The sequence below is a fragment of the Thalassophryne amazonica genome, chromosome 17 (genome assembly GCF_902500255.1).
Source record: "Thalassophryne amazonica chromosome 17, fThaAma1.1, whole genome shotgun sequence".
NCBI classification, from domain to species: domain Eukaryota; kingdom Metazoa; phylum Chordata; class Actinopteri; order Batrachoidiformes; family Batrachoididae; genus Thalassophryne; species Thalassophryne amazonica.
In genome coordinates, this window is record NC_047119.1 from 5679231 (window position 1) to 5707192 (window position 27962).

General features: G+C 39.8%; 1 protein-coding gene across 1 annotated transcript; it reads left to right on the forward strand.

Annotated features, from left to right (window-relative positions):
- The first annotated feature begins 1357 nt into the window (after window positions 1-1357).
- On the forward strand, window positions 1358-27946 carry LOC117530075 (secretory carrier-associated membrane protein 1-like). Its single transcript, XM_034193011.1, has 9 exons — window positions 1358-1527; window positions 12250-12327; window positions 13426-13527; window positions 14401-14512; window positions 17576-17704; window positions 22577-22736; window positions 22826-22927; window positions 24840-24957; window positions 25968-27946. The coding sequence occupies exons 1-9, from the start codon at window positions 1474-1476 to the stop codon at window positions 26115-26117; spliced, it is 1005 nt and encodes a 334-aa protein (XP_034048902.1). The 5' UTR covers window positions 1358-1473; the 3' UTR covers window positions 26118-27946.
- The last annotated feature ends 16 nt before the right edge of the window (window positions 27947-27962 follow it).

Here is a 27962-nt window from a genome sequence, read left to right on the forward strand (position 1 = left end):
ATTTCTCTCAAAATTCAACTCACAACACCCCATAATGACAACATCAAAAAAGTTATTTTGAAATGTTTGCAAATTTATTAAAAATAAAAACTAAGAAATCACATGTACGTAAGTATTCACACTCTTTCTTCAATACTTTGTTGATGCACCTTTGGCAGCAATTACAGCCTCAAGTCTTCTTGAATATGATGCCACAAGCTTGGTGCACCTATCTTTGGGCAGTTTGGTCCATTCCTCTTTGCAGCACCTCTCAAGCTCCATCAGGTTGGATGTGGAGCGTCGGTGCACAGACATTTTCAGATCTCTCCAGAGATGTTCAGTCAGATTCAGGTCTGGGCTCTGGCTGCGCCACTCAAGGACATTCACAGAGTTGTCCTGAAGTCACCTCTTTGATATCTTGGCTGTGTGTTTAGGGTCATTGTCCTGCTGAAAGATGAACCGTCGCCCCAGTCTGAGGTCAGAGCGCTCTGGAGCACGTTTTCCTCCAGGACGTCTCTGTCCATTGCTGCATTCATCTTTCCCTCAATCCTGACTAGTCTCCCAGTTCCTGCTGCTGAAAAACATCCCCACAGCATGATGCTGCCACCACCATGCTTCACTGTAGGGATGGTGCCTGGTTTCCTCCAAACATGACACCAAAGAGTTCAATCTTTGTCTCATCAGACCAGAGAATTTTGTTTCTCCTGGTCTGAGAGTCCTTCAGGTGCTTTTTATCAAACTCCAGGTGGGCTGCCATGTGCCTTTTACTAAGGAGTGGCTTCCATCTGTCCACTCTACCATACAGGCCTGATTGGTGGATTGCTGCAGAGATGGTTGTCCTTCTGGAAGGTTCTCCTCTCTCCACAGAGGAATGCTGGCACTCTGACAGAGTGACCATCAGGTTCTTGGTCACCCCCCTGACTAAGGACCTTCTATCCGTCTCTCAGTTTAGACGGGTGACCAACTCTAGGAAGAGTCATGGTAGATCTGAACTTCTTCCATTTACAGATGATGGAGGCCACTGAGCTCATTGGGACCTTCAAAAAAGCAGAAATGTGTTTGTACCCTTCCCCAGATTTCTACCTCCAGACAATCCTGTCCAAATCTCCAGACCTGGTTCTGTATGTATATATGTATAGGTAAACAAACTCCACACAGGTCGGAACAGTGCCAACCACTGAACCACCATGTCGCCTATATACATACACATATATACGTGTGTGTGTAAATTAATAGTAGAAAATAAATAAAATATTTTAAAATGTAGTTAAACTAAACACTTTTTAAGCGGCAAGTTGTTTCGGGCTTCTTTTTTTGACAGGTACAGCTGCTTGTTTTCGTGTGAAAATCTGGCAACCTTGCATTCTGTGCTCTCAGTTTACCTCTTTCGCGTGTCTAAACGCTTTCCTGCGTTGCTAAAGCAGTCGGTTTTGTTGTCGATATTAGTTTTAAATCCTATTTAAACGAAACTGTTGAAGTCGTCCTGTTGTCGTAATGTCGGACTTCGACAGCAACCCTTTCGCAGACCCGAACTTCAGCCCCTTTCAGGTAACAGCAGCTAGCTAAGTTAGCTCGGTTAGCTTTAGCAGCTGTCTTATTTCTCTTTAACAGGTTGACATTAACAGGTTTTGTTGTGTGTCGCCGCGCTGATAGAGTTCGTACTTTTATTGTCAACATGTCACTTGTTGGGGTTTTTAATTTCGCTCTCATTTTACAAGCACGTTGTGTAAATGTAACACTTTGACCGGGTGTTTTACTTCGTACCTGTCTGACATTGTTCTTATCTCTTTGTAAGAGCTCCAGCAGGTTTAAAAGTGTTTTCTTTTGTAATGTTCATGTTTGATTTCTCTGCCACAGTATACAATGTGAATTAGATGAGTTAACTTTTTCATTTTTTTTGTAAGTCATCTTGTGATCCACTGTTTAAGATAAGAGAAACTGAAAGCCAAATTCTTTGTGTTTGTGTGTGTTTTGTTACATATGCTTTGTTTTGTTATGTTAGTCTTATTCCAAAGTAGAGTAAATTCTTTTTTTCTCTCAAAATTCTACTCACAACACCCCATAATGACAACATTAAAAAAGTTATTTTGAAATGTTTGCAAATTTGCACAATCTACAGCTTTGATGCCATGATGTCCCTTTACGTCGTGATAACCACTGTGGTTTCTTATTGCATGCCGTATGAAGTGATGAAATATGCTCCTGTATCAACAGCCACTTCGACAGAAGGCAAAGAATGGTTGCTTTTCAATCATATTATTCACATATGTAGGTATTCTTCAAAACTTCGTAGTTCATGATCTGTTGCAACCAGGTGGCACATGGGTCCTTGACCTTTTAGTTCCTGGTGTTCTGCGGCTCCGTGTTGATAACCATTTGTAAAATCCAGGCGGCTTTTGATGGCTTTCAGTGGAGTGAGTATCTGAGAAATTGTTTAACAGCTGGGCATGTTCCAACTTGTCCTTAAGGCTTCCAACGGAGGTGTTTTTCCTGTGGCGGAGCGTCGCGGCGGCTGCGAGCCGACGCTGCAATCCGTCCGCACGTCTTTCATTAAAAAAATCTCCTTTAACAGTGGAATATCCGGATAAAATGCTGAAACCGACTTCTTCTGAAACTTCTCTGTTCTCTCACGACGTCCTGGATCAATAGAGCCTGAAATGTGGAGGTTTTCAGCTTGAAACATTCTGACGATGGCGCCTGAGAGCGCTGCGCGACGTCCCGCTCCGTGGGAAGTCCTTAAAGCGACAGTATCACCTCAAAATTTCTCATCAGCCGTTAAAATTTTCACCGAAAACCAGCTGAATTTTTCGAACCGTGTCCACTTCGATGTGCCTCACAGGTTTAGAAAAAATTTTGATCAAACAAAGTGCCAGTCTCTCAGCAACTTCTCAGACAAAGGAATTCTGAGGAGGGGCTGGACGAGTCCTCCCACAAGGAGTGCTCACAGGCGAATGACGTCACAGACAGGCGTGGAAAAACTCACGCATATTCACGAGGGTTCAAGCATGTCTGATGTAAAAACATATGAACGAAATCCATATAGTTTTTGAAAAAAAAATAAAATAAAAAGGACCTATACTTTATTGACAGCCCTCGTACAAGTGATACTCTTCTTCTGAGGCACACCAAGTAACCATTCATTTGACACAAAGTAATTCCAGCAGAGTCCAAATATCCTCTTGAGAGGCATGGTACTGAAGACATCCATTTGTCGCCTTAGGTCACTGGTTAATGTACAAGTTTCGCAACTATACATTCAGACAGGAAGCACCAGAACCCTGCAGACTTGGACTTCTGTTCTTCTGCAAAAATATTGGCATCACCAGTCACCTTCATGACTCCATAAGCTCTTCCCAGGCATCTCTCAATCTCAGAGTGAGAATCAAGACACATGAATCTCTCTTTGGGCTGATATGATTTAAATCAGCTGATTTAAATTGCTGTAACAGAAATTTTAAAAAACTCATCAAAAATGTTTTTTTTTTTTTTTTTTTTTTTTTTTAGAAATCAGTACTTAAAACATCACTGAAATATGAACTCAGTACCATTAATTAGTGGTACTTGTACATGTTGTATGTGCAACTTTATGCTTTAACATGTCAATAAAAATTCTAACTAATGATATTATTTGTATACTCTGATTTAGAAGAGTGAAATAAATAAAAATGAAAAAAGTCCATTTAAATCAATAAGTCTATTTAAATAAAAAAAATCATGACTTTTTAGAAAAAAGTCCTTTTTTGTTTTTATAAGTGCTGATCTATCTACAAGTTCGATACTTTTGATACCACATACAGATAAACGTGTGACAGCTAAGTCTAAGAAGTCATTCATCAAAGACATTTGCTAAATCAAACACTTTAAAACAGCTTTTCTACCACTGCCATCAGGATATACATTGATTCTGCAAACATCTTTGTTGGGCTTGGGTGATATGGCAAAGAATATTACTTCATGTTTTTCTCCATATTGATCAATATTGATTTTTGTTGTGGTATATAATAATGCTGCCAGTTTGAAAAGTATCCTGAGAATTACTGAAACCTGAACAAGTTAGAGGGTTCATTTGATTAAATTTTATTTATTGTATTTTGTATTGTAAAGTACTTGTCCTTTCACTGTTTTTGTTTCTTTTTTGTGAGGTGGAACAAAGGATGTGCGATATGATACAGTACCATACGATACAATATACTTTATTGTCCCCAAAGGGAAATTGGCCTTGGACTTCAAGTGCTTTGCAAACATTCCTGTCTCAAAAATCGATAAATCGATTGTGGTAAATGCTGTTGATGTGATCAAATTCTCAATATGTCCATTTTTTACTTGCTGTTTAATAGTGCGGAGCTGATGACAGCGATTTAAAAAAAAAAAAAAAAAAAAAAAAAACAACAACAACCAGCACACCTGCTTTCTTTTCATGTTTGTTTTGCAGGTCACACAGACTCTGCAGGGGCAGAGCCAAAGAGGTGAGGGGTGGGGAAAGCCCCCCCCCCCCCCAATTCCTTAAAGGTCCACTTTTGAAGACATTTTTGCACATGATGATAACGAGAATAACAATCAGCATTCTACTACTTTTAAAAAATATATATTTAATAATATAATAACTTATCGTGATTATTGACTTAGTATTTGTAATATTCAAGAATAAAGTAATGCAATTGAAACCATGTTGACTTTGAAATCAAGTTTGGTTTTGAGTGATTTATTGTTAAAATCAGAAATTTAAAAGTGAGTTATTTCTAATGGATATGTATTTGTTTTTATTTCTTCTTGTTTGGCTGGTAACTGTACAGCACATGCATGGACCTGAAGATAGAAAATGAATTGTTAAAACAATAATATATACAAATATTATCATCATGAATTATTTACATCACTCTTCAAGCCTGACAGCAAACACATTGTTGACCCATACATTGCTAGAAAAGGCCCATTGTTTTCATGATGAGTGGGTGTTTTGGCCCATTGTCATTTTTTTTACCCAGGAGCATCGAGACTGCTATAAGTTGTAGTGCAGCTGTATCCCTCTTTTAGCTTAAAGCCCATTTCACACTGGCGTATTCGTAGAGCTGCGTATTGTGGCGTATCGTCTACGCCAAGTTGAGCAGGTCTATGCACACTTTTAACAGCTCTACGTCGAGTTTTTTCTCCCTACGCAGCAGTATGTTGAGGGTTACGCGCATAGGGCGGAAGAAATTAAACATGTTTAATTTTCTTTGGCGTAGAGCGCTGGACACAAAATACGCAGTTTTAAGCAGGTCTGTGCAGCACAGCGTTACTGGATGCAAGTCTGTGCAACACCGCGCTTCTGTACACATTCAAAAACTGAGTGCTGCATCCAGAGGAATCAGCTGGAGAACAGGATCATGCAGCCGCAGTGCGTCTGTGTGCTCAGAACAGCTGATGTAACTGATGGACGTGTGTGTGCTCAGAACAGGGAATCAAACCTCAACTCCAGAAACAGCAGGTCAGTCGCTGTCTCTCTCTCTTGCCCTCACTCTCTCTCTCTCTCTCTCTCTCTGTGTCTAATCAAACCAGGATAAGTGCTGTGACTTTAAAATAAAAACGCACTCGCTGCATGTCGGTGCGCTCATCAGATGCCCTGATCGATCAGGTCTGATCATATCAGCGGACCTGATTGGAGCAACCAGAGCTTTAAAAGTTTAGAGTCACAGCAGCCTTTACCACAGTCAGACTCAGCAGCATCTGTACACAATGAAAATGATCCACCAAGACAAAAAATAATAATAATGTTAAATGACTCTGTTTCTGAGCTGCACCACACCGTGCAGTAGAGAACAGAGCCACTTCCACAGAGGCAGAAAATAGCAGCTTTGGCTACATACGTGGCAGTAGTGAAACTGTAAAACCCTCATGATACACTCCACTGTTTTCCAAGTGCAGTGATGTATTCTGCACAGCTGGCAGGAGGGAACTGGTTTTAAATAGCGGCAACACGCGCCTGTGTGCACACATTAAAAAGCGAACCCACGCAGCTGCAAGCAGATCTATGAACACGGAAAAAGGCTGAGTACAGGTGCATTTCGGGCATACTTAAATGAAACACGACGCCGCAATACGCAGCTCTACGAATACGGGGCTTAAGGTCAAGTCACACTCTGACGGATCGAGCAAAAGGAGTAGTTTAAATATTTTTTCCTTTGGCAACTGAATCAAATGCTTTGCCAAATTCAACACTGGTTCCAAAGAAGCACTGCTGATATTCATGCTTATGTTTGTTGACTTTGTGCAGAGCAGTCAGTTGTTGACTTTTTGGGAGTGAAACCAGACAGCTGAGTTCGCTGAGTGGCAAGTACCTGGGCCTGTTAAAGGCCCATTTACACGAGCATGCCTTTGCTTCACGCAATTGCACGAACTGCGTCATGACAGCCGTTCTTTGTTCTACCGGCTGCCACGCGCTCTGCGCTGGATGCTGCGTATATAAAATAATTATTTTGTGGTAGATTAATCTTTTTTTTTTTCTGCAAATTGGCTTTTGAAAATGGCTCTTATCACTTCCTGAATCACAGAGGAGGCCGCAGCCAGAGCCGTTCATGCGCGCACCTAAAAAGCTGCAGAAAGCATTTTGAACCGTCTAAAATGGTAATTATTTGTCTTGTTTGCATCGCCATGGCTTGATAAAACAGTTGTGTGTTCTTTGCTTCTTGTGTGCAGCTGTTAAAGTATGTTTATAACAGATTTAACTTCTTGTTATAATGAACATTTCAAAATTCTCTGTGCGTGGTAGCACGCACCGACGCCCCTCTGGCGTCCTGTCTGCACCAGTTAAAGATGAGTTTACTCTCCAGCACAACACAGGTGGTGACGTGTCGTGAAGCAAAGGCATGCTTGTGTAAATGGGCCTTAACTGTGAAGTAACAAAGACTGTGAATGGTTGATGAAAATTATTTTTTGCAGTATGTGTAAATTTGATTTTCATTTATATGAATCTCTTCATCTGTAAAATTGCCAAAACAGATGGTAAGGCCCATCACAAGTTAGGATCAAGGATCCTTCATTGTCATTCCACTCATGTAAAACATGAAAGAATGAAATTGCATACTCAGACCTTTACAGCCATAATGATCATTAATAATAAACAGAATAGATACCAAACAGATAAACATAAAGTAAACAGTGTCTACATCACTACCATGAGCAGTCCCCAACTAGTATGTAATATAACATTATATACTGGGGTGCACATAACTGGTACTCAAAAAAAGAAAAGCTTCTTGAGGGTTAGTCCAGAATAAAGCATAATCTAGAGACGGAAAACTTTAAAACTGTCACACACGTCATTGCATGACACGGAGTCATAGAGCTGCAGCTGCATAAATCAGGCATTAAATAAATCATCATAAATTGTAAATTTGATAGCTTAACTATTTTTATATTTATTTTGATAGTAGCTGTACCTGGATGTGTTGCTGTATGTGGTTAAATGATAACAAAAAAAAAAAAATGTTGTAGACATAAAAGGTTCATTCAGTAGTTCAGCACAGTTGGAACCAAAATGGCGCCATGTTCTGAGTTGATGGCACTCTTTCAATTAAGGCGCTCTAGCTGGAGTCTATCCTTGCCGTCATAGAGTGAAAGGCAGGGTACAAAAACATTTGCAATCCTACGTGCACACACCTATGGTCAGTTTAAAATGTCCAGAAACTATCTACTATCCCAGCTCCTTCTGTATATTTTATTTATTTTTGCAAAAATAACTAAGTAAACCATTTCAGTATGGTCAGTATGGTTGCAAAACATTGAGAGTAATCATGATTGAACAACATGGCTCAAAGACTGGTGGCTGTGCTTTAGTTGGTAAAAACAGTCATTCTCATTTTTATTGGTGGCACCATGCCACCCTAAGCACACTAGGTTCCATCACATCTCAGAAGGGAAGCGTGGTAGATGATTAGTAGTTGGCTGAGAGACTATGAGAACAACAGCAGGTGTGAGGTATAAAACTTGTGCCAGATCCTAATGTGGTACTGGGTCCACTGCAGAACTGGGGGCAGCCAAAAGCAAATTAAAAAAAAAAAAAATAAAATAATTATTATCAGCAAAAATGTTTTTCGGAGGTAGTCCATCACCCAAAAAGTCCTGGCAAGAGTACAGTGCCTGTTAGTAGGAGAAAAACATTGATAGATACTAATGATAATGTCTCATTTTCTCATATAGAAGTTGTAACATGATTGGCAAGTTAGAAGAATACTCGATATGCGGCCTATCAGATGTACGCGTAGACTTCATGTGTATTTGAAATGAAACAGAGCATAGCTGTGCTATTGAAACTCATGTTGTGATGCTGCTGGTGACCTCACAGCAACCTTGAAATGGCTCGTATGAAACGGACCAATGACAGAATGCAGAATGACGGTTATGAGACTCGTGTTTAGTAAATCAAACTGACTCCTAACCGATAGCAATCTCTGCAGTCAGCTCAGGACTTCTCTACTTAGTACCCCAGTACAGACATTCTTGTATATCAGTAAATAGATTTGTGGCTGAAAATGATTTCCTTAATTTTCTAACAGCCTGTGTTTCTTTCTGTGTCATGTCCAAACTACTCAAAATGTAATTATTCATGGGGCCTGATTAGCATTCTGTCATCTTGGCTCACAGTCTCACCCATTTTGTCTAAGGCTAAGTAGCGCTTTGTATTGTTCTCTGAGCTATCTTCAATAGTTCATGAAATCATATGGTGTCGTTATGGCAACGTATGCCGCTCGGATCCCCTTTCTTTGAGGATGTCATCAGTCCCAGTCATGCATCAGATCGTTCATTCTGTTTTGTCCTATTTCTCTGGATGCAGGCTAAGTACTGAAACTAGGCTCCAGGGCTTTGATGGGATAACACTCCTCACAAAGGAGCAGAGATGTCACATTTTAACTTTGGTTTTTTTGGTTTGTTTTGTTTATTTTTTTGGGTGGGGGGCAGAAATATAATGAGACCATTCAACAGCATTACAGCATCCTTCTGAATTCCATCTTGAATTTCGGTCCCAACTCCAAATCTGTTTGTTTTTGACCATGTTTGCTGGCACCATTATAACTTTTTTCCTTAGTGCCTGTTAACTATGCAAACTCATGGAAAATTAATCTTGTGCTGTTAGAGATTGTTGAAACATTTGGCAAACAGGATATTTTATAGTAGGATCGTTATAGTGTGACTTTGGATGTATTTCACTGTGGTGGAAGATGACAGACCAGTGGAATTTGGGTGACTTACAGATGAATAGAGGGTAAAACAAAAGTGCAAGAATTCCTTCCATCAATAGCATACTATGTGTGATTATGATATTGCTAAGAGGTAGCCGTCATAAGTGGTGCTCAGTTCTCCCAAGCAGGCACGCCATGGTACAAACGTTCCCTCGGTTGAGTTACACTCAACCTGCGACAGACTGTACTGTTTCCCTGCTCGTGAAATTGGAGTTGAGCATTGCAAACATGTTCAGAGTGCAAGCATGTTCAAAACCAGTACAAGTTTAACTGACCTTTCCTGACGGCAGCACGCTTAACAGAATATGCAAAACCTATATCAATTTAATTAAGTTGCAATAATTTCATGTTTGTTCTATAATTTACATACTGTGGAAGATAATGGCAGGGAAGATCCTGATCTGAATGACATGGACTGGTTAAAGTTTGCAGCCATGTTTCAGTTGTAATCATGCTGTGGTTGAGTGGTGTTTTAGCTAAACTGGAAATCACAGCTTTATGCCGCGTTCACACCGGACCAGCGGCGAGAGGTTGCAATGTAATCCCTATGGAAGGATGCGTTGTGGCACCACAAAAGTCCAAGCCACGCAATGCGACGCAATGGATGCGAATAAAGCGACGTAAATAAAGCGATTTTGAGTGATTGGCGCATTTGTGGCGCGATATCGTGTTGCATCGCGTCTCGTCGCCCTCTTCCCCAAGTTGAAAAATCTGAACTTTTTCATCTTGTCGCACCCTGATGACCAATCTGGGACTGGATATGTAGTGACGTGGAGATGTCCTGTCTCTGGCAATCAGCCTGTGAGCAGGACTTATGTCCCTTTTGTCCTTTATTTCACAATTATGACAGAGTTTGAGGGGAGAGCAAGCAGCAGCAGCCAGGTTTTTTTTTTTTTTTTTTTTTGTTAACATGTGCGCCCGCGAACAGGACAGGAGGTCCTCAAACTGGGTCCTGGAGAGGCAGAAGTACCACTGAAAGCGGCCGTCATCCAACTTCTGCAGCAAATGATGAAACTCCCCGAATTGGGAACAAATAGAGCACAGCAACTTGCTCCGTGTGATCAAGGTCCGCCATGTTGACTTGACGGCGAGCGGAATGGAAGCTCCTCCTATTTGATGACGCATTGGGGCGAATTTTTGCAGCGAAACTAGAGCGGCACACCGGGCGATGGTGGTGCGTCCATCGCCAGGTGAGGGACGTGAATTTGTGGTGTTGTGTGGTGTCTGATGTGAATGTGGCGTTACAGCTGGTTTCTTGTGTGGACTGGAAGTGGTAAAGTGGGTGGAGCTTGCGGGGTCAGTAGAGCACGGACTTTGCACTACACTGTCGGAGCTTCCCCTTTAAATATAGTACAGTTGGTATCTTGGATGAGGTGTCATCGGATGGAACAGGACTGATGCTTGACCTCATGCAGAGTGCCTACTGTGATTTTGGTAGAACCAAAGCAGATAAGTCCAACTGTTTTACAGGTGACAAGAAATCTGTCACTGTGTACAGTGTACACAGTGACAGATTTCTTGTCACTGTACACAGTACACGTACCTGTCTACACAGCTGTGTAGACAGGTACTGTAAGACAGACGTGCCGATTTTTCCTCTTTTTTTTTTTTTTTTTTGTCTTTTTTTTTTAAATCCATTTTTAAGTTATTATTGCCACAGTGCTTCAAATTTCAAATTGAGAACATTATTACCCATGGTGCATATGAATGTTTGTTTGGCTGTTCCGTGAGGGAACATTAAACTTTAAACTCATCATTTCCTGAATTATTTATGACCCTGGTCTGGTGACAACTTGCAGCCTGTGTGTGGCAGCGAAAGATGCTAGAAATTTAAGACTGTGAGGCTGTAAGGAGAGTGCACAGAGGCTGGATGAGGATATCACTTCAGGAATAAATTTGCAGGCTGGACTGTAATCTTGAGGAGCAAATGAAAGAGGTACATGACTGAAAACTGATGGTAAGCAAGGAACCTCTGCCTCCATCAGCACTTTTCTTTTACAGGCAGAACTGTAAAATGTTAAAGTTTGATTGTTATACAGGTGAAACCGTACAAGTATAATTGCACTACGGTTTTATAGGAAGAAGTATTTTAAAAAGCAATCCAGTATGACTATCCTCATAATGCACTTACGATTCTAAATGTTTTACCATTTTATTGTTATGTTTGTGTGCTTACACCATGTGGAGTAGCCATTAACTTAACTCATATATGGAGCAAGTGTGTTGATTTTTCAATACAAGAATGTGGTTAACTTAATCAAGTACAAAAGTACCATTTCCTTTCTTTTCAAGTAATGGCAACCAGAGGCATTCAGTCTGCTTCTCAAACTCGTGGATAATGTTATTTATAGACGTCTTGATGTGAAAATTATTGTAATTATCTTGTCTTTGCCCATATTGAATATAGGCCTAGCATTTTCAGAGCAGTTTGTGAGCAGGGTCTGGCACAGTAATGTTGACTTTTCTTTACTCAATTCAATTTTCCTTCATTGTAGATCTACTGGTCCCCTTAGTTTAAAAACAAACAATAATAATAATAATAATAATAAAAAACAAGAACTTATTCTCCTTCAAAGTCAAGATAGCGTTGAAAGGAGAGATAACAGTTGCAATACAAAATAAAAATTCTCCAAGAACAAGTCTGTAAAGAAAATAACCCACAACTGGAAAACAAATGACTTATTTTGGGATCAGAATATGACAAGTTATCATCTTCCAGAGCTGCTTCTAGCCTGTTAAGATTGCAGCAATCATTTGAAAATTTCTATTGTGGCAAATTAAATAACTGCACACACATTCTTAAATCACATCTGTTATATCCAATGGAGAAGCAGTGATAGATCCAGTAGGATTTAATGGTGCTTTTAGAGAATATTAGAGTTATTTGTTTAAAAAATAATACAATAGAGATGGATAATTTAAATGATTTCCTACACAGGACTTTGAGGGTAGGGTGTTTTTAAAAAACAATGTTGGAAAGCAAAATAATGGCTTTTTCATACCCCAAATACACCTGTTTTTTGTGTGTGTGTTTTTGTTTTTTAATAATTAGGATCCATCAGTGACACAAGTAAGACAACCTGGTCCTCCAGGATTGGAGGAGTACAATCCATTCACAGATGCCAAACAAGTGAGTACTGTTACAGCATGGTTCATAGATGTATTTTTGCACAATACATATTTTATTTTTAGTTCTATTTTTTAAACGATTGAATAACAAAACCAAGTTAGACTTTGCACAGTGTCACAGAATGATCAGATTACAAGACACTTAAATCGCTAAACTTTTTGCTGAATAGCTATAATTTATTTTGGGATTGAAGGTTGTGAGTTTTGATACCATTTCATATTAGAGTACTGTAGGAATACCTGCTCATTTTGAGAAAAACCAGCATCCACATGTTACATAGTGGGGTGGCATAGCAAAACAACTGTACATTTTGTGATAAAAGCATGGAATTTGGCACACATATTCTAAATTAACTGTTTATTTTCAGATATGGAGCCACCCTGGAGATTGACCTCTAATGAACTACAGGGGTCAATAAAGAATTACACAAGGGTCAAAATTTAAAAATGCAAATTATTGGTTGAAATAAAAGGATTAATAAATGGGATAATTTTGACTGTGTTGAATGTTTGGTCTCCAAAGTAAAGGTCAAACAAGCTTGAGGTCCATTGGATTCTGTGACATGTGACATATGTTTCCCCGTAACATGATAACTAGGCATGACATCTGGTGCAAACTATTCCTTTTTAAAATGCTATTAATGCAACCAGTAATTTGCATAATTTTTTTTACCAAAATTGGAGCATTTTAACTTTTGACCCCTGTACAAACTGAAACTGACCTTTGTCATAATTTTTGCTGTTTTTACCAAACTATACCTTTTTGGAATCTGTATGATCAGACAAATAATTCTGATCCCTGTGTAATTCTTTATTGACCACTGTAGGTCATTAGTGGTCAGCTCCAAGATGGCTCCATATCTGAAAATAAACATTAGTTAATTTAGAATATGTGTGCCAAATTCCATGCTTTTATCACAAAATGAACAATTTTTATGGAAATTTTAGCTAAGCTGCACCACTAACAGCTCCCAGAGAGGTGCACTGAACTGTTGCTAAAGTATAATGTTTTTGTAGCATCACAGCATGTTCAGACTCATGTAATACTTTTGGAAATGTTTCACTGTTGACTGTAATGACTTCAGTGTTTTATCTATAGATACCTGCGGCTGTGGGGGCAAAGACTGTAGCGCCCACCATCAGCATGCAGCCTGCCATCATGAAGCCCACAGAGGAGCCGCCAGCATACTCTGAGCCTCAGGTATTACTGACCAACATACTCCACACACACACACACCTGGAGCTGAAACACCCAAAGCACCTGTCATAGAATCACCACAATGATGTTATTCTGTAGGCATACCACAAAATAAGCATGCACTGACGTCGTTCCAGCAGCACGGTGCTCTGGAGACAGAAAATGTTATTACCACGGCTGCTGCTTACATGCTGAGACGGTGGACAGCATTTCACCTCCCAAGAGACTGTTTCCATGGGTGACCAGGCTTTCTAAATGAGTGACAGGGAAACATAGGCGCTCAGGAACTAACCTGTGTTGGTGTATCTCATTTGTACGCAGCCTCCTGGGAACATTTTGCTGTGATTTGTCTCTGTGTGCTTCTATTGCTCATGTGGAGAATTGGATTTATTATAAAAGCCGAAACCGCAAATTATTATGTACGCTACATTCAAGCAGCAAAAATGGTACTTTGTATGACAGGAGGGTATGATGAGTCACACTTCTGTACTTTTTTTTTAGTTTGGCAACACTAGTTACGTCTGCCAAAGACCTAAGAAAATCATCTGTGTTTATTTGTCTGTCTGTTAGCAAGATTACGTCAAAACTACTGCACAGATTTTGACGAAATTGTCGCCACAGATAGATATTAGGCCATGGAAGACTCCATTAAATTTTGAAAGTGATCTGGATCCGGATTGTGGATCAGGTTTTACTTTATATAGGCTTTGAAGGATTACGTCCAAACTACTTCATGGATTCTCATCAATTTGCACCACAGGTAGACGTTAGCGCATGGAAGACTCCACCGAATTTTGGAGGTGATCCGGATTAGTGGACGTCAGAAATCTTAGATTGTTCTTGTTCTTCATATGTGTATACTTTGTGTGTGTGCAGGAACAGCCGAGAGCAGCTGCTGAGCTGTTGAGGAGGCAGGAGGAGCTGGAAAGGAAAGCTGCAGAGCTGGACCGTCGGGAGAGAGAAATGCAGTCACTCAGTGCTTCAGGAGGTCAACTAGAGATCAGAACACAGCTACAGCTCAAAACTGCCATTTGTAAAGCCACAGAATGCTCAAAACAATCTGACTTGGGTGTATAGTGTGTCATCTTAATCAGGGTTTGGAGGTTTCTGGTAGTTTCATTGATTACATGCTAAAAAATGTAATCTGTATGTTTAAGCCACCACCTCACTGGGTGGAAGAAATAAGTGCACCCCTCTTTGATGAGCTGTTAGGCCAGTTAACCACACAACAATCCATATTAGCAGAGATATTCACAATAAAGTGCTCACAAAGGGGCCATTCGGTCGACTAATATTAGCTGTGATGCTACTTAATTCTAAAAGAGATAATTTTCAAGACACTTGAATGGTTAAATTAATCACAAATCACTTCTTTAAAGTTGCTCACCTTCAAACTTTGGTGAGATTGTCGGCCACAGTTTGGAAATAATAAATACTAAACATAAATTGATAAAAATAAATAAGAAATAAACTTCTTTGTGTTTATTGAAGGACTGCAATCTGACTTTAGAGGTGCATACTGCCACCTACTGTATGTCACTACTTATTCTAAATCAAGGCATACACTAAATAATACCGTTAGGAAACGGCACACGTTTGTTTTTTTAGCACAGTTGTCTCATCAGTTGTGTTCTGTATTGTAAACCTTTTTGGTAACATGGCCTAAGCAGAGGGTCGCCCCTTTGAGTCTGGTCTGCGTGAGGTTTCTTCCTCAAATCATCAGAGGGAGTTTTTTCTTACCACTGCCACCTGTGTTCTTGCTCTGGGGGTTGGTAAGGTTAGACGTTACTTGTGTGAAGCACCTTGAGGCAACGTTGTTGTGCTTTGGTGATATATAAATGAAATAAATTGAAATTAGAACCATGAACAACAGCACACTGTGTGTGAATGACAACACTGTGTGTGCTGTTGTTCGTGTATTTATAGCCTAAATGCAACGCTTTGATGACGGTGTGTGTAATACTTTGTTTTACTCGTATTTACGGTATTTATTTTTTCCTGAAAAATGCGCTTAAACTTGGTAACTACTCTTTACCCGGCCAAGTTGGGTACCTCTGCTAGTTAAAGTAACACAGTAAGCTGACCTTAACTTTGGTGTATCTTCTGACACAGAACAGCTCTGCTGTTGGCGATTGAGAAGTTTTAAGCCTGACCCAGAAAAAAGTAGTGTGTGAATGATGATGTTTCAATCAGATGATTGTAATCATGATTTGGTACTAAAGCATTATCCATGAAAGGACGAGTCTTTGAGCAGCAAAGGTGGGTAGTGGTCGGCCTGTCATGATAATTACTATATCAACTTATTGTTCAATATATATAAAGATGAACAGGATTATTTTGCTAGCCTCAGTATATCGCTCTTTACCTGCATGTTTGTTTCCACAAGTCAGCAACCTTTCAGCGAGTCACGCAGCTTCCATCCTGCTCATCGCCTGCCGGACACAGTGGGATCAAGAAGGTTGACCTCACACCACAGCGATCTACAGCTGTCTGTTATTTATTTTTATTTTTATATATATATATATATATATATATATATATATATATATATATATATATATATATAAAAAAAAGTGGTATCACAACCTGGCGGAGAATCTGTTTGAAATCAAGGTTGACATGATACCACTGACCAAAACCTGGTGTATTATGTCAATTCGATTCATTCAATTTCTAAAGCGCCAACTCACGACAGCGTCGCCTCAAGGTGCATCACATCAAACAATTCATAAACAATTTAAAATGAAGAAAAAGATTAAAAGCACAGTTAAAAAAATAAAACAAGCACAATAAAAATAAAAAAACCCACAATAAAAGAGTAAAAAATTTAAAAAGAATTAAAAAGGATGCTTACACAATAGTCTAACCATAAGACAGAGCAAATAACTGAGTCTTGAATATCTCCACGGAATCCGACTGTCTTATTGACGCTGGTAGATCATTCCACAAAACGGGCACGGTAAAACAAGGCTCTTTGGCCCACAGACTTTTTCTTCACCCTTGGAACACGAAGTTGTCCTGCATCCTGTGAGTGCAGAGCCTGGGCCAGTATGTAGGGTTCAACCAAATCAGCTAGGTAGATCGGTGCCAGTCCATGAACAATGTTATAGGCTAATAGCATAACCTTAAAATCTGATCTCACAGAGACAGGTAGCCAATAAAGAGATGCCAGAAGAGGTGTAATGTGGTCAAACTTTCTGCTTCATGTCAAAAGTCTGGTAGCAGCATTCTGAACCAATCGGAGAACCTTACTGCTGGACTGCGGTAAACCAGAAAATAGAACATTGCAATAATCCAATATGGAAGAAACAAAAGCATGGATCAGGGTCTCAGTATCAGCCATAGACAGAATGGGACAAATCCTCACTATATTTCGCAGCTGGAAGAAGGCACTCCTCGTAATATCCCTAATGTGGAGGTCAAAGGACAATGTGGGATCAAAAATTACCCCAAGGTTCCTCACTTTAATGTATAACACACGAAAGGAAGCTCAGCAGTAACTGCTCAAACTGAGCATGCCTCGCTGAACCAAGAACCATCATTTCAGTCTTATCAGAGTTTAAAAGTAGGAAGTTACTAGACATCCAACTTATCACTGATGCAAGGCAATCTTCCAAAGATTTTAAGTGAATGAGATGACCAGCAGTTATCGGCATGTACAACTGAGTATCATCAGCATAGCAATGCAAGGCAATCCCAAAACGCTGCAGTATATTCTCAAGGAGTACTACATAAAGAGAGAAAAGCAGGGGGCCTAAAACTGATCCCTGTGGAACACCAAACTTCATGTCACTAAGGTTAGAGGTATTGTTATTATACAAAACACAATGAGAATGAGTGGACAGGTATGACGGTCAGGTATTCTGTCTGTTGAAAAAAATTTAAAATTGAGTAAATTTAAAAGCTGTAAAGAGAAAATATGAAGTGATTTTTCTGAGTTGGAGAAACCTGTGTACCTGTACCTGTGAAGCCAGTGATTAAATGCAGCTAAAGTATGATTTCTTAGTTTTTATGATAGCTGAAAATCTAGTCTTTTGTTGTTGTGCTTTAGGCAGGAAAAACAACTGGCCTCCCCTCTCAGAGAAGTTTCCTGTAGGCCCCTGTTTCTACCATGATATTACAGTGGACATTCCTGTGGAATTTCAGAAGACAGTCAACATTATGTACTACCTCTGGATGTGTGAGTATTATTTTATTCATTTTAAATTAAATCTATCACCATTTATTTGAAATTGACTTAGACATTGTTTTTCTATTCGCAAGATTACTTGAGATCTTATTTAGGTGAATGTTATGTAAAAGGAAAAAGTTGTGGGCTATTAAACGATGCAAAAACACCCGACAACACTAAACACGTCTGTGGCTGTGATTGGAGAAACTTTGTATTGTGCAACTGTTGTCTGTTACATCACCATTTACAATGTACAGCTTCATGGCAGGGTGGAACAGAGAAGAATTTTCACAATAAGATGTGAAGTTAAAGATTGCCAGAAGGCACAGATGAGCCCAGATATAGTCATTTGTTTTGTTGTATGAAAATCCATCTGATGGTGATGGTGCTAGGGACAAAACTTTAACACGCACAGTTTCTCCAATCACCACCACAGAAGCCTAGAACTTTTTCACAGATGTCAGGAGTGGCTTGGTGGCTTCCTTCATGAGTGTTTTTTGTTTTGTTTTTGCACATTTACTGAGTTTTGCCTGCTGAAGACAAACTTACTAGACAGTACCATACTGTTTGTATTTCTTAATGAAAACCATCAGAGGACTGATACTCTGCACCCTAAGATATGGGTTTATACAACCCCTGGCAAAAATTATGGAATCACCGGCCTCGGAGGATGTTCATTCAGTTGTTTCATTTTGTAGAAAAAAAGCAGATCACAGACATGACACAAAACTAAAGTCATTTCAAATGGCAACTTTCTGGCTTTAAGAAACACTATAAGAAATCAAGAAAAAAAGATTGTGGCAGTGAGTAACGGTTACTTTTTTAGACCAAGTAGAGGAAAAAAATATGGAATCACTCAATTCTGAGGAAAAAATTATGGAATCACCCTGTAAATTTTCATCCCCAAAACTAACACCTGCATCATATCAGATCTGCTCGTTAGTCTGCATCTAAAAAGGAGTGAACACACCTTGGAGAGCTGTTGCACCAAGTGGACTGACATGAATCATGGCTCCAACATGAGAGATGTCAATTGAAACAAAGGAGAGGATTATCAAACTCTTAAAAGAGAGTAAATCATCACGCAATGTTGCAAAAGATGTTGGTTGTTCACAGTCAGCTGTGTCTAAACTCTGGACCAAATACAAACAACATGGGAAGGTTGATAAAGGCAAACATACTGGTAGACCAAGGAAGACATCAAAGCGTCAAGACAGAAAACTTAAAGCAATATGTCTGAAAAATCGAAAAATGTACAACAGAACAAATGAGGAACGAATGGGAGGAAACTGGATTCAACGTCTGTGACCGAACTGTAAGAAACCGCCTAAAGGAAATGGGATTTACATACAGAAAAGCTAAACAAAAGGCATCATTAACACCTAAACAGAAAAAAAACAAGGTTACAATGGGCTAAGGAAAAGCAATCGTGGACTGTGGATGACTGGATGAAAGTCATATTCAGTGATGAATCTCGAATCTGCATTGGGCAAGGTGATGATGCTGGAACTTTTGTTTGGTGCCTTTCCAATGAGATTTATAAAGATGACTGCCTGAAGAGAACATGTAAATTTCCACAGTCATAGATGATATGGGGCTGCATGTCAGGTAAAGGCACTGGGGAGATGGCTGTCATTACATCATCAATAAATGCACAAGTTTATGTTGATATTTTGGACAATTGAAAGGATGTTTGGGGATGATGAAATCATTTTTCAAGATGCATCTTGCCATAGAGCAAAAACTGCAAAAACATTCCTTGCAAAAAGACACATAGGATCAATGTCATGGCATAGGGTCTTTGTCAATGAGCAGATCTGATTTGATGCAGGTGTTAATTTGGGGGATGACAATTTACAGGGTGATTCCATAATTTTTTCCTCAGAATTGAGTGATTCCATATTTTTCCCCTCTCCTTGGTCTAAAAAAGTAACCGTTACTGACTGCCACAATCTTTTTTTCTTGATTTCTTATAGTGTTTCTTAAAGCTAGAAAGTTGCCATTTGAAATTACTTTAGTTTTGTGTCATGTCTGTGATCTGCTTTTTTTTCTACAAAATTAAACAACTGAATGAACATCCTCTGAGGCCGGTGATTCCATAATTTTTGCCAGGCGTTGTAGTATCACTAATGAATACTTATTGAAGGACCAGGCAATTTGGGTGTTGTTTTTTCTTCTACATATGGTTTGGTTTGGTATCTATTAGTACTTGTTTAGCTGCACAACTGAATGAGCTAACCAGCTTGTGGCAGAGCAGGGACAGATGGAAAAGCTGTAGGATAGGTGGTATTTGAGGACTGGGTTGAGAACTACTGGTGTACAGCAGTAAATTTACAAAAATTTCCACTGTACAACTACGTATGCACCTGACTAATTTGAAATTTGCTTATCAGTTTGGTTCACTTCCTAAGTGTAGGTCTGGTGGCTCCAAAGGTCAGTGCTGCTTGTTGATGCAGTTTACCTAAAATTAAAGCTAACATTTTGCTCTCTAAGTTCATAGTGATTTACTTCCAGCTCTAATATGCTATGGACACACAACTAAAACAAAGCTGTCAGTGTCTAATTATTTATGGACCTGACTGGAGTTTCCTCTACAGGTCTACTTTAAGCTCCCATGCTTGACCTGAATGCAGGAGACTTGCCCTGGTTTTATTGGATTCTGGTGGCTTTGCTCCCTCCTTGACAAATGTTGCAGGTGGCGGCCCATTCTTGCATTGATGTTTCCTGATTCTCTCCTGCTCTAGGATGTCAGTGAGCACGGCATCTTTATCTGCCCTGGGTCAGAGTGATCTTACATCCTGTCATGATGTGTGCCATGGTTCCCTTTTGGCCGCAGAGCTTACATATTAGGTCATCTCTCATACCCCATTTGTGTAGTTTAACAGGGGATGGAAAGGAGTCATGCACAACCCTCAACAGGAAGGCTATCTGGAGTAGCTCGTGCTTCCAAATGTCAGCCCATGCCAGCTTCCTCTTAGGGAGATCCCACTTTGTCCAGGCTCCATGGGAACCTAGCTCCACAGCTCTTGCCTTCCTCCACTCTTCCTCTAGGTCTCCTATTTCTGCCAGGCTCATGGCTTTCCTCTCCAAAGGGTTGGTGTTTTCCCACCTTTGGAAGCAGGACATTCCCAGACCTTGCCTTCCCATGCATGGTGGTCCGATGATGTCTGTAAGTTTAAGGTTACCTTCTACTTGGGCCAACGATGCTGAGGCCACCCACTTTCATTCTGGCCTGGTTTTACTCCAGCTTCCCTGACCTTGTCGTGTCTCGAGTCCCTGAAGGTCATAGCAACCCTACACTTTGCCACTTGAACTAATGTGAAGCTCGGCAGGATTCCCAGCCACCTTCTGAGGTACATGTTGGTCTTTTGTTCCACTGCTGTAAGTGGGACTTCAATCTGGGGACTAGGCCATGTTGGTACAGCCATGCTTTAAACCTCTACTTGCTTCTCAGTGCACCAAATCACAACAGAGTTGCCTCACGGTGCTTCACACAAGTAAGGTCTAACCTTACTAACCCCCAGAGCAGCAGTGGTAAGGAAAAACTCCTTCTGAGGAAGAAACCTCAAGCAGAACAGACTCAAAGGGGTGACCCTCTGTTTGGGCCATGATACAGACATGAATTATAAAACAATTCACACAACAAATATACAGGAAATGCTGTTGGTGCACAGGACAGGAGGGTCTCCAGCACAAATGCCACACCATCTCTGGATGGAGCTGCACCTTAAATAGAGAGAAAAAACAGAATCAGGCATCAGAAAGACAAGAAATACAGTATAATTTCTCAGCATTAAACAGCAAAAAAACAGGAAATACTAAGGTGATCGCCGGCCACTAGCCCTAAGCTTCATTAAAAGCCCCAGAATTTAGGTAAAGTTGAGGCCGCGGCACACTCTGTTTACTCATAAAATGAATTAAAAGAGTAAAAAACGCAGGACTATACTATGCTGGTAAGCTAGCCATACAAAAGGGAAAATAAGTGCGTCGTAAGTTTGGACTTGAAAGTCTCCACAGAATCTCAAAGTTTTATTGATGCAGGAAGATCAATCCACAGAACAGGGGCATAATAAGAGAAAGATCTGTGACCCGCAGACTTCTTATTCACTCTAGGGACACAAAGTAGTCCTGCACCCTGAGAACGCAAAGCCTGGGCCAGTACGTAAGGTTTAATTAGGTCAGCTAGGTAGGGAGGTGGCAGTCCGTGAACAGTTGTATAGACTAGGAGCAGAACCTTAAAATCTGATCTCACTGGGACAAGAAGCCAGTGAGATCAGATCAGCCAGTATTTATTTATTTATTGTGAAGAATTAAAAAAAAAAAAACCTTTTTGTTCCCTGTACATGTCTGAGAGCTCTTCACGGTCTTGTTAAAAATTAGCATTTGTTCTGTTCTGTGATCTGGGATGAGTAACTTCCTGTGAAATTCACTGGTTACGTGGTGTCGTCATTTGACAAATGATTACAAGAAACTTCAGCGAGCTGCAGATAGAACGGTGGAAATGTGTGTCGGCCTCCTTTTCGTTACAACAGAGTTCATAGTGTTTGAAGTGAGTCGAACAAACTGTCATTTGGAAGCTGTTTCATAGCAGCTCTGTGTAGTTTTAGTGAAACAGCAGGCTTGTGACACATTTAAAATCCTTCTCTGTCAGTGAAACAAATCCCGTGTGGCTGTTGAAATATTGATATTCTGTCGTTCTTCCGCTTTCATTCTGATCTTTTAGGCTGACTTTGCAGGACACTGGACACCACTGCTGTTTCCAGGATCCTTCCACTATTTTCATTTTCTGACATATACTGTGACATGCCAGAATATCACACTGTTCCACTTTCACTGATGCTCCATCCTGTTTGCTTAAAAAATTTTCTCTCTCTTCTTCAGGTCACACTGGGACCCTGTTTGCAAATATGATTGGCTGCTTGGCCTGGTTCTCTGTGGACAGGGCACGCGGGGTGGACTTCGGCTTGTCCATCCTCTGGTTACTTATCTTCACGCCGTGCTCTTTTGTTTGCTGGTACAGACCACTTTATGGTGCATTCAGGTAAAGAATACACACATCATAGAAACGGTGCCCTCAGCTCTTCAAACCTGCTGCGTTATTGACCTTCTGTCTGTTGTGTCTTTCTGCAGGAGTGACAGCTCATTCAGGTTTTTTGTTTTCTTCTTTGTGTACATCTGTCAGTTTGGCATCTACCTTATCCAGTCTATTGGCATCACTGGTTGGGGGGCCAGGTGAGAACACATGACAAGGAGATCGAAGCTGTGAGAAACTCTGTGTTGCTCAGGCTCACATTGAGTTTAAAGTAAACGCACATTAATGGCAGAAAATCATGCCGTATGTAAAATAGTTACTGTGTATCTGAAAGCACATCAGTGTTTTCCATAGACTTGCCTTGTTGGCCAACTGGCCACGCCCACATTCATATTGCATTTAATGAGTGTAATTATATAAAATAAGTGATTCGTGGTATGTTGCTGATATAATTTTACATAGACTTTGACTAAAACTTTAAAACTCAATTATCTCCTATTGTATATATTCTGTTTTATCAAATAATTTAAGTCAGATTTCCTACTTTGTTGCTGTGTAAAGTTATGTAAAAACAATAGTTACAAGATAGCTTTGTTTCAGTTTTACCCCTTTCTGTCAAATTTTGAGTGGGTGAACAGTTTACATAAACAGCATTGAAACGTTCAGGAATTTATGGCATTACTTTAAACAGTTTAATAATGAACATTTAGCCAAAACTGGGTTAGTTGAAGAACCGTTTGGTTGTATTTGATGGCCTAATAAAAGAAACAGTGGTTTTATGCATGTAAGAGCAAGAAATAAATATATAAAGTATTACACCAAGGCTTCCAAACAAAACTATGAATCTCCACAAATCCAGTTTCTCCTAAGCAGCCTTATAGAAAAGTCATGATGTCCCACAAACAACTGTACAATCTATTATAAAAAACATATATATAAGACTCTTGGGGCCACACAATCTTGAGGAATAAGGCCCATATTAACACCCAGGAATTAATGAAATTTTGTTTTCAAGGTCCAGCAGAATTTCATGATCGCAACTAAAGAATTGAAGGTGTTGTGGGCACCAGATGTGACATCAGATAGTTTTAAGAGAGCACACATCATCTTAACTTAAAAGCTGTTGACCAAAATTAACAATAGGATTTGACTATGAAATTTAAGTCACTCTCCTTTATCATGCTTAATAACACATGTACTAGATTTTGTTTCTGGCATTTAATTATACTAAACACCCTCATGACAGAAGTGGTGAGTCTGTGTTTAGGAAAATTTCACTAACCTTAGCTTGAACACTGTTAATGTAAAAAGATTTACTCACCACACAGTGACTGTCAAAAGGTTCAGTTGTGCCACTGCTGCCAATTTTATGTTATTCAATTCAGTTTATTTAATTTATAGAGCACCAAATCACCACAAAGCTGCCTCAAGGCGCTTCACACAAGTAAGGTCTAACCTTCCCAATGCCTAGAGCAAGCACACAGGCGGCAGTGGTAAAGAAACACTCCCTCTGATCATTTGAAGAAGAAACCTCAAGCAGACCAGACTCAAAGGGGTGACCCGCTGCGTAGGCTATGCTAACAGTTACAAGGTTTTTACAAAGTTTTTACCAAGCTCAAGAAACAGAAAACAGGAATTCAAAACAACATGATATAATAACAAAAGAATATGTATTTGATAAAAGTCCATGCAGGCGGTTATGTTCTGTTAAAATTAGTTCAGATAAATGAGTTATTAGCTTTAGCTTTACACACTTAACTTTACGGTTTCCAGCAGCAGAGACAATCGTTCTCTTTATGACATGCATAGTGTAAGAAAACATCAGAACCTGTTTAGTTTACTACAGTTTGTAGTCTGTCCTGTTTTTATGTGGTGAAAACAAACAGAAAACACAGCCAAAGTGTTTTCTCTTGTAGTTAGTTTTGTCTTACCTGTAAATTCATAGTTAATTACATTGATACATGTTAAATTATGTTCAGGGTTTTTTTGGGATGCGTCAATTATAAAGATATGCTTTTGTCTGTGTTCAGATCATTATTTACACACACAAACTCAAAGAATTGTAGCTACCGTTAACAAAGATCCTGCTGTAATCAGCTTTCTTGTCCTCAGCGGGTGGATTTCAGCTTTGACCGGCCTGAATCGGAGCATCCCAGTGGGCATCATAATGCTCTTCATCGCTGCTCTCTTCACCTCGTTGGCTGTCATGTCGCTTCTTATGTTCAAAAAGGTACAACCGCATCACGTTTCTAAGAATAATGAATTTATTTATATAGTGCTTTAAAACAGAAGTGCTGAATAACAAACCAGTGGCAGAATACTAAAAAAAAAGTAAACAAATGTATATAAAGAACAGTTTAAAACATTAACAATAACAATCTTAGCATGTGTATAAAAATCAATATTAAAGTGTGTGAAATGTAGGGTAGCCATGGCCTGGTGCATGGTCACTAGTCAAACAAACTGGACTTCTAGGGTGGAATGCACTCAGTCACAGTCCAGCACGCCTAATGTCAGTACACCCTTAAAGGGGAACAGAAACGCCCACGGATCAACAAGTAAAAGCACATCTTCGGAATCGCTTGCCTTCTGTTTATGTTTGTGCAGCGATGCGTTGCTTGCCATGTTGGATCTCAGCTGCACTCGTCCCCAACCCGTGATGTCAACCGGAAGTGCCCTCCACTGACTTCAGCCAATGGCGAATTACATGTCAATTTGGCAGCAAATTTGATTTGAATAATATTATCTACACTGCGCTCAAACATTCTGCAAGTGTATGAATAACACTTAATTTTTACCAAGGAATGCACAAACAAATTCTCAAAAAGCGTTTCTGTTCTGCTTTAAGGGTGTGCCACTTTTTCTCTAGACAGTCGCATATGCGCCACACTCGTATAGAGCAATTTTATAAAAGATGCCTGCTCTCAGACAAACAAAAAAGAAACACAATATGGACACAGGGCATACCTGCTATGTCTGAGTAAAACTTGTACAAGGCTTATCACTGAAATTAACATAAATTTGATTGCAATCCTTCTATGCAGCCCCATTTCTACTCATGCATGTTGGTCATCACAAGAGAAGGTAAAGGAGCCTGAATCCTGTTGCCAAAGAAGCAAGAACCTAAAGGAATACAATGCATTTGTTTGATGTTGCAGAAGTGCAGTCTGAAAACTTGGTGACACTGAATTCTACTCACTATCTTTAAATTAACCTGATGTCCTCTTTAATCCTCGTCAGGTCCATGCCATGTACCGCACTACTGGTGCCAGCTTTGAGAAGGCACAACAGGAGTTTGCTACAGGCGTCATGTCCAACAAGACGGTCCAGACAGCTGCTGCTAACGCAGCCTCCAGGGCTGCACAGGGGGCTTTCAAAGAGCAGGTCTGATTGGTCCAGAGAGCCTGCTTGTGTTATGCCCCGCCCCACAGCCCCTCTTTTGCCCACAGGGTGTGTCCCCCATCCATTTCCATTGAGCCAGCAGGCCTGTTTGAACACACGGTGAGTGCCCCATTTCTCTCACCCGCTCACACCCGATGTGTAAACTCAGTCTGACTGCGACAGGAGCTGGCGGGAGGAACGTTTATGGGGCCACATCGCTCTCCTGACCAAACTCTGCTCCTCGGCCCACTGGTTTGTGACTCACAGACTCTGGATCTTCTCACTTTTTTATTTTTTCTTTGTGGTTGTGTATGTGTGTGGCCAACACAATGAACATTTGTGTGCCTCTCTAATGGTTGGCACCACCCTCAGAGTGCGCCCTCTGTAGACAGATTGCAATGTAGCTGAACCATGTGTGACCTTCTGAACCTTTTCTTTCCCCTGTTTCCAAGTACAGCATTGTGCTTTCCTGTGTGCCTGACCCGTTCTTTCTTTTCAGTACCTTCTCCATTTAAAGTGGCTGATTGTTTGCATAGATGGAAGCCTTCGTAAACTATGTGGTTGTCATTTTTAGTGCCAGTCCCAATATCCACATGCACACTCACAGACTGTGGTGCGCATTCACCCAGAGAGGCGGGAGGACTGTCAAATTGTCAAGGGCACGAAGGTTCTCATGCAGACTCCTTGAACCCTTTTCGCCCACTTGACATTTCTACTGAATTTTCTTAAGGGAATCACCCACAGTTCATAGCATTGTGACATTACACACAGGGCTGTCTGGGGAAGCCCAGACCCCAAGATTTCCATCATTTGGATTATAGTTTTAACATAAACTGATAAGATAAACTTTATTGGTCCCACAACAGAGAAAATCACTGTTGTAGCAGCAAAAGTCGTACACGAGTAAAGAAAAAAAATTTACATTAAAGAAAGGTGACTAAAGTATATTGTAATGTTTGCTGGTGGATGCATAAATACTGGTGTGAACAGACTGTGTGTAAAAACAAAATATAAGTTAAAAAAAAAAAATATATAGATTGCACAGGATAAAATGCACAGATGTGCTTGTAATAAAGCACAAAAAGTGGCGGTAAAAGTAGTTAATAGTGCAATAGTGATATATTTAACATAAAGTTTATTTGTCAGTCAAGTACAAATGTAACTGTAAGAATGAGATTTATGTAGTAGGCCACTAATAATTTGTTTTTTGAATGCATAATAACCAGATTTATGTATTTATCATAAAGAAATCCACTGAAAATTTTGGTATATTGGGTGGAAAGGTGAGCCTTTATAAACCAAACCATACGTTTTTAAAATGTTATAAAAGTATTCCATATTACACACATACTTTATTCATCAATCAGTTCCTTAAATTCTTGCTTATTGATGCCATTTTGGAGATAAAAGAGAAAAGTAATTACAGAATTAGCTCTTGTCCACTCTGTGAGGGAAGAGTAGAGAAAAATTTGCCCCTCAAATACTTCTGCTGTGAAAGTAACCAAAAATAAAAAACAAAATCTAAAATAAAAGGCCTCAAACACAAACTTAAAAGAAAAAGAAATAAAAAACTCAGGCTGTTAACTAAGATTACACATTTTCATTACGTAAAAATAACATTTCCATCTATTTTCAGAATATTTTTAATATAAAAGCTACTAAACTTAATGTGAAATTGTCAGTCACCCAAAGATGAAAGTTGTTTTTAATACATTATCAGATTTATGTATGAACATTCATCTGAAGCAGTTCAACTGATACATGTGGATGAAATAACATGTTAGTTTTGGTTAAAACTGCAATTTAAATGGATGAAAGTGTTGTAAGCATTTAAAATGGATAAATCTTAGTTTC

Excerpts from the sequence above, each read along its gene's own strand:
- LOC117530075 (XM_034193011.1), top strand. The coding sequence starts at position 1,474 with ATGTCGGACTTCGACAGCAACCCTTTCGCAGACCCGAACTTCAGCCCC. Across the intron at positions 13,528-14,400 it reads CAGCATACTCTGAGCCTCAG|GAACAGCCGAGAGCAGCTGC; the intron begins GTATTACTGACC and ends GTGTGTGTGCAG. Across the intron at positions 22,737-22,825 it reads CCACTTTATGGTGCATTCAG|GAGTGACAGCTCATTCAGGT; the intron begins GTAAAGAATACA and ends GTCTTTCTGCAG.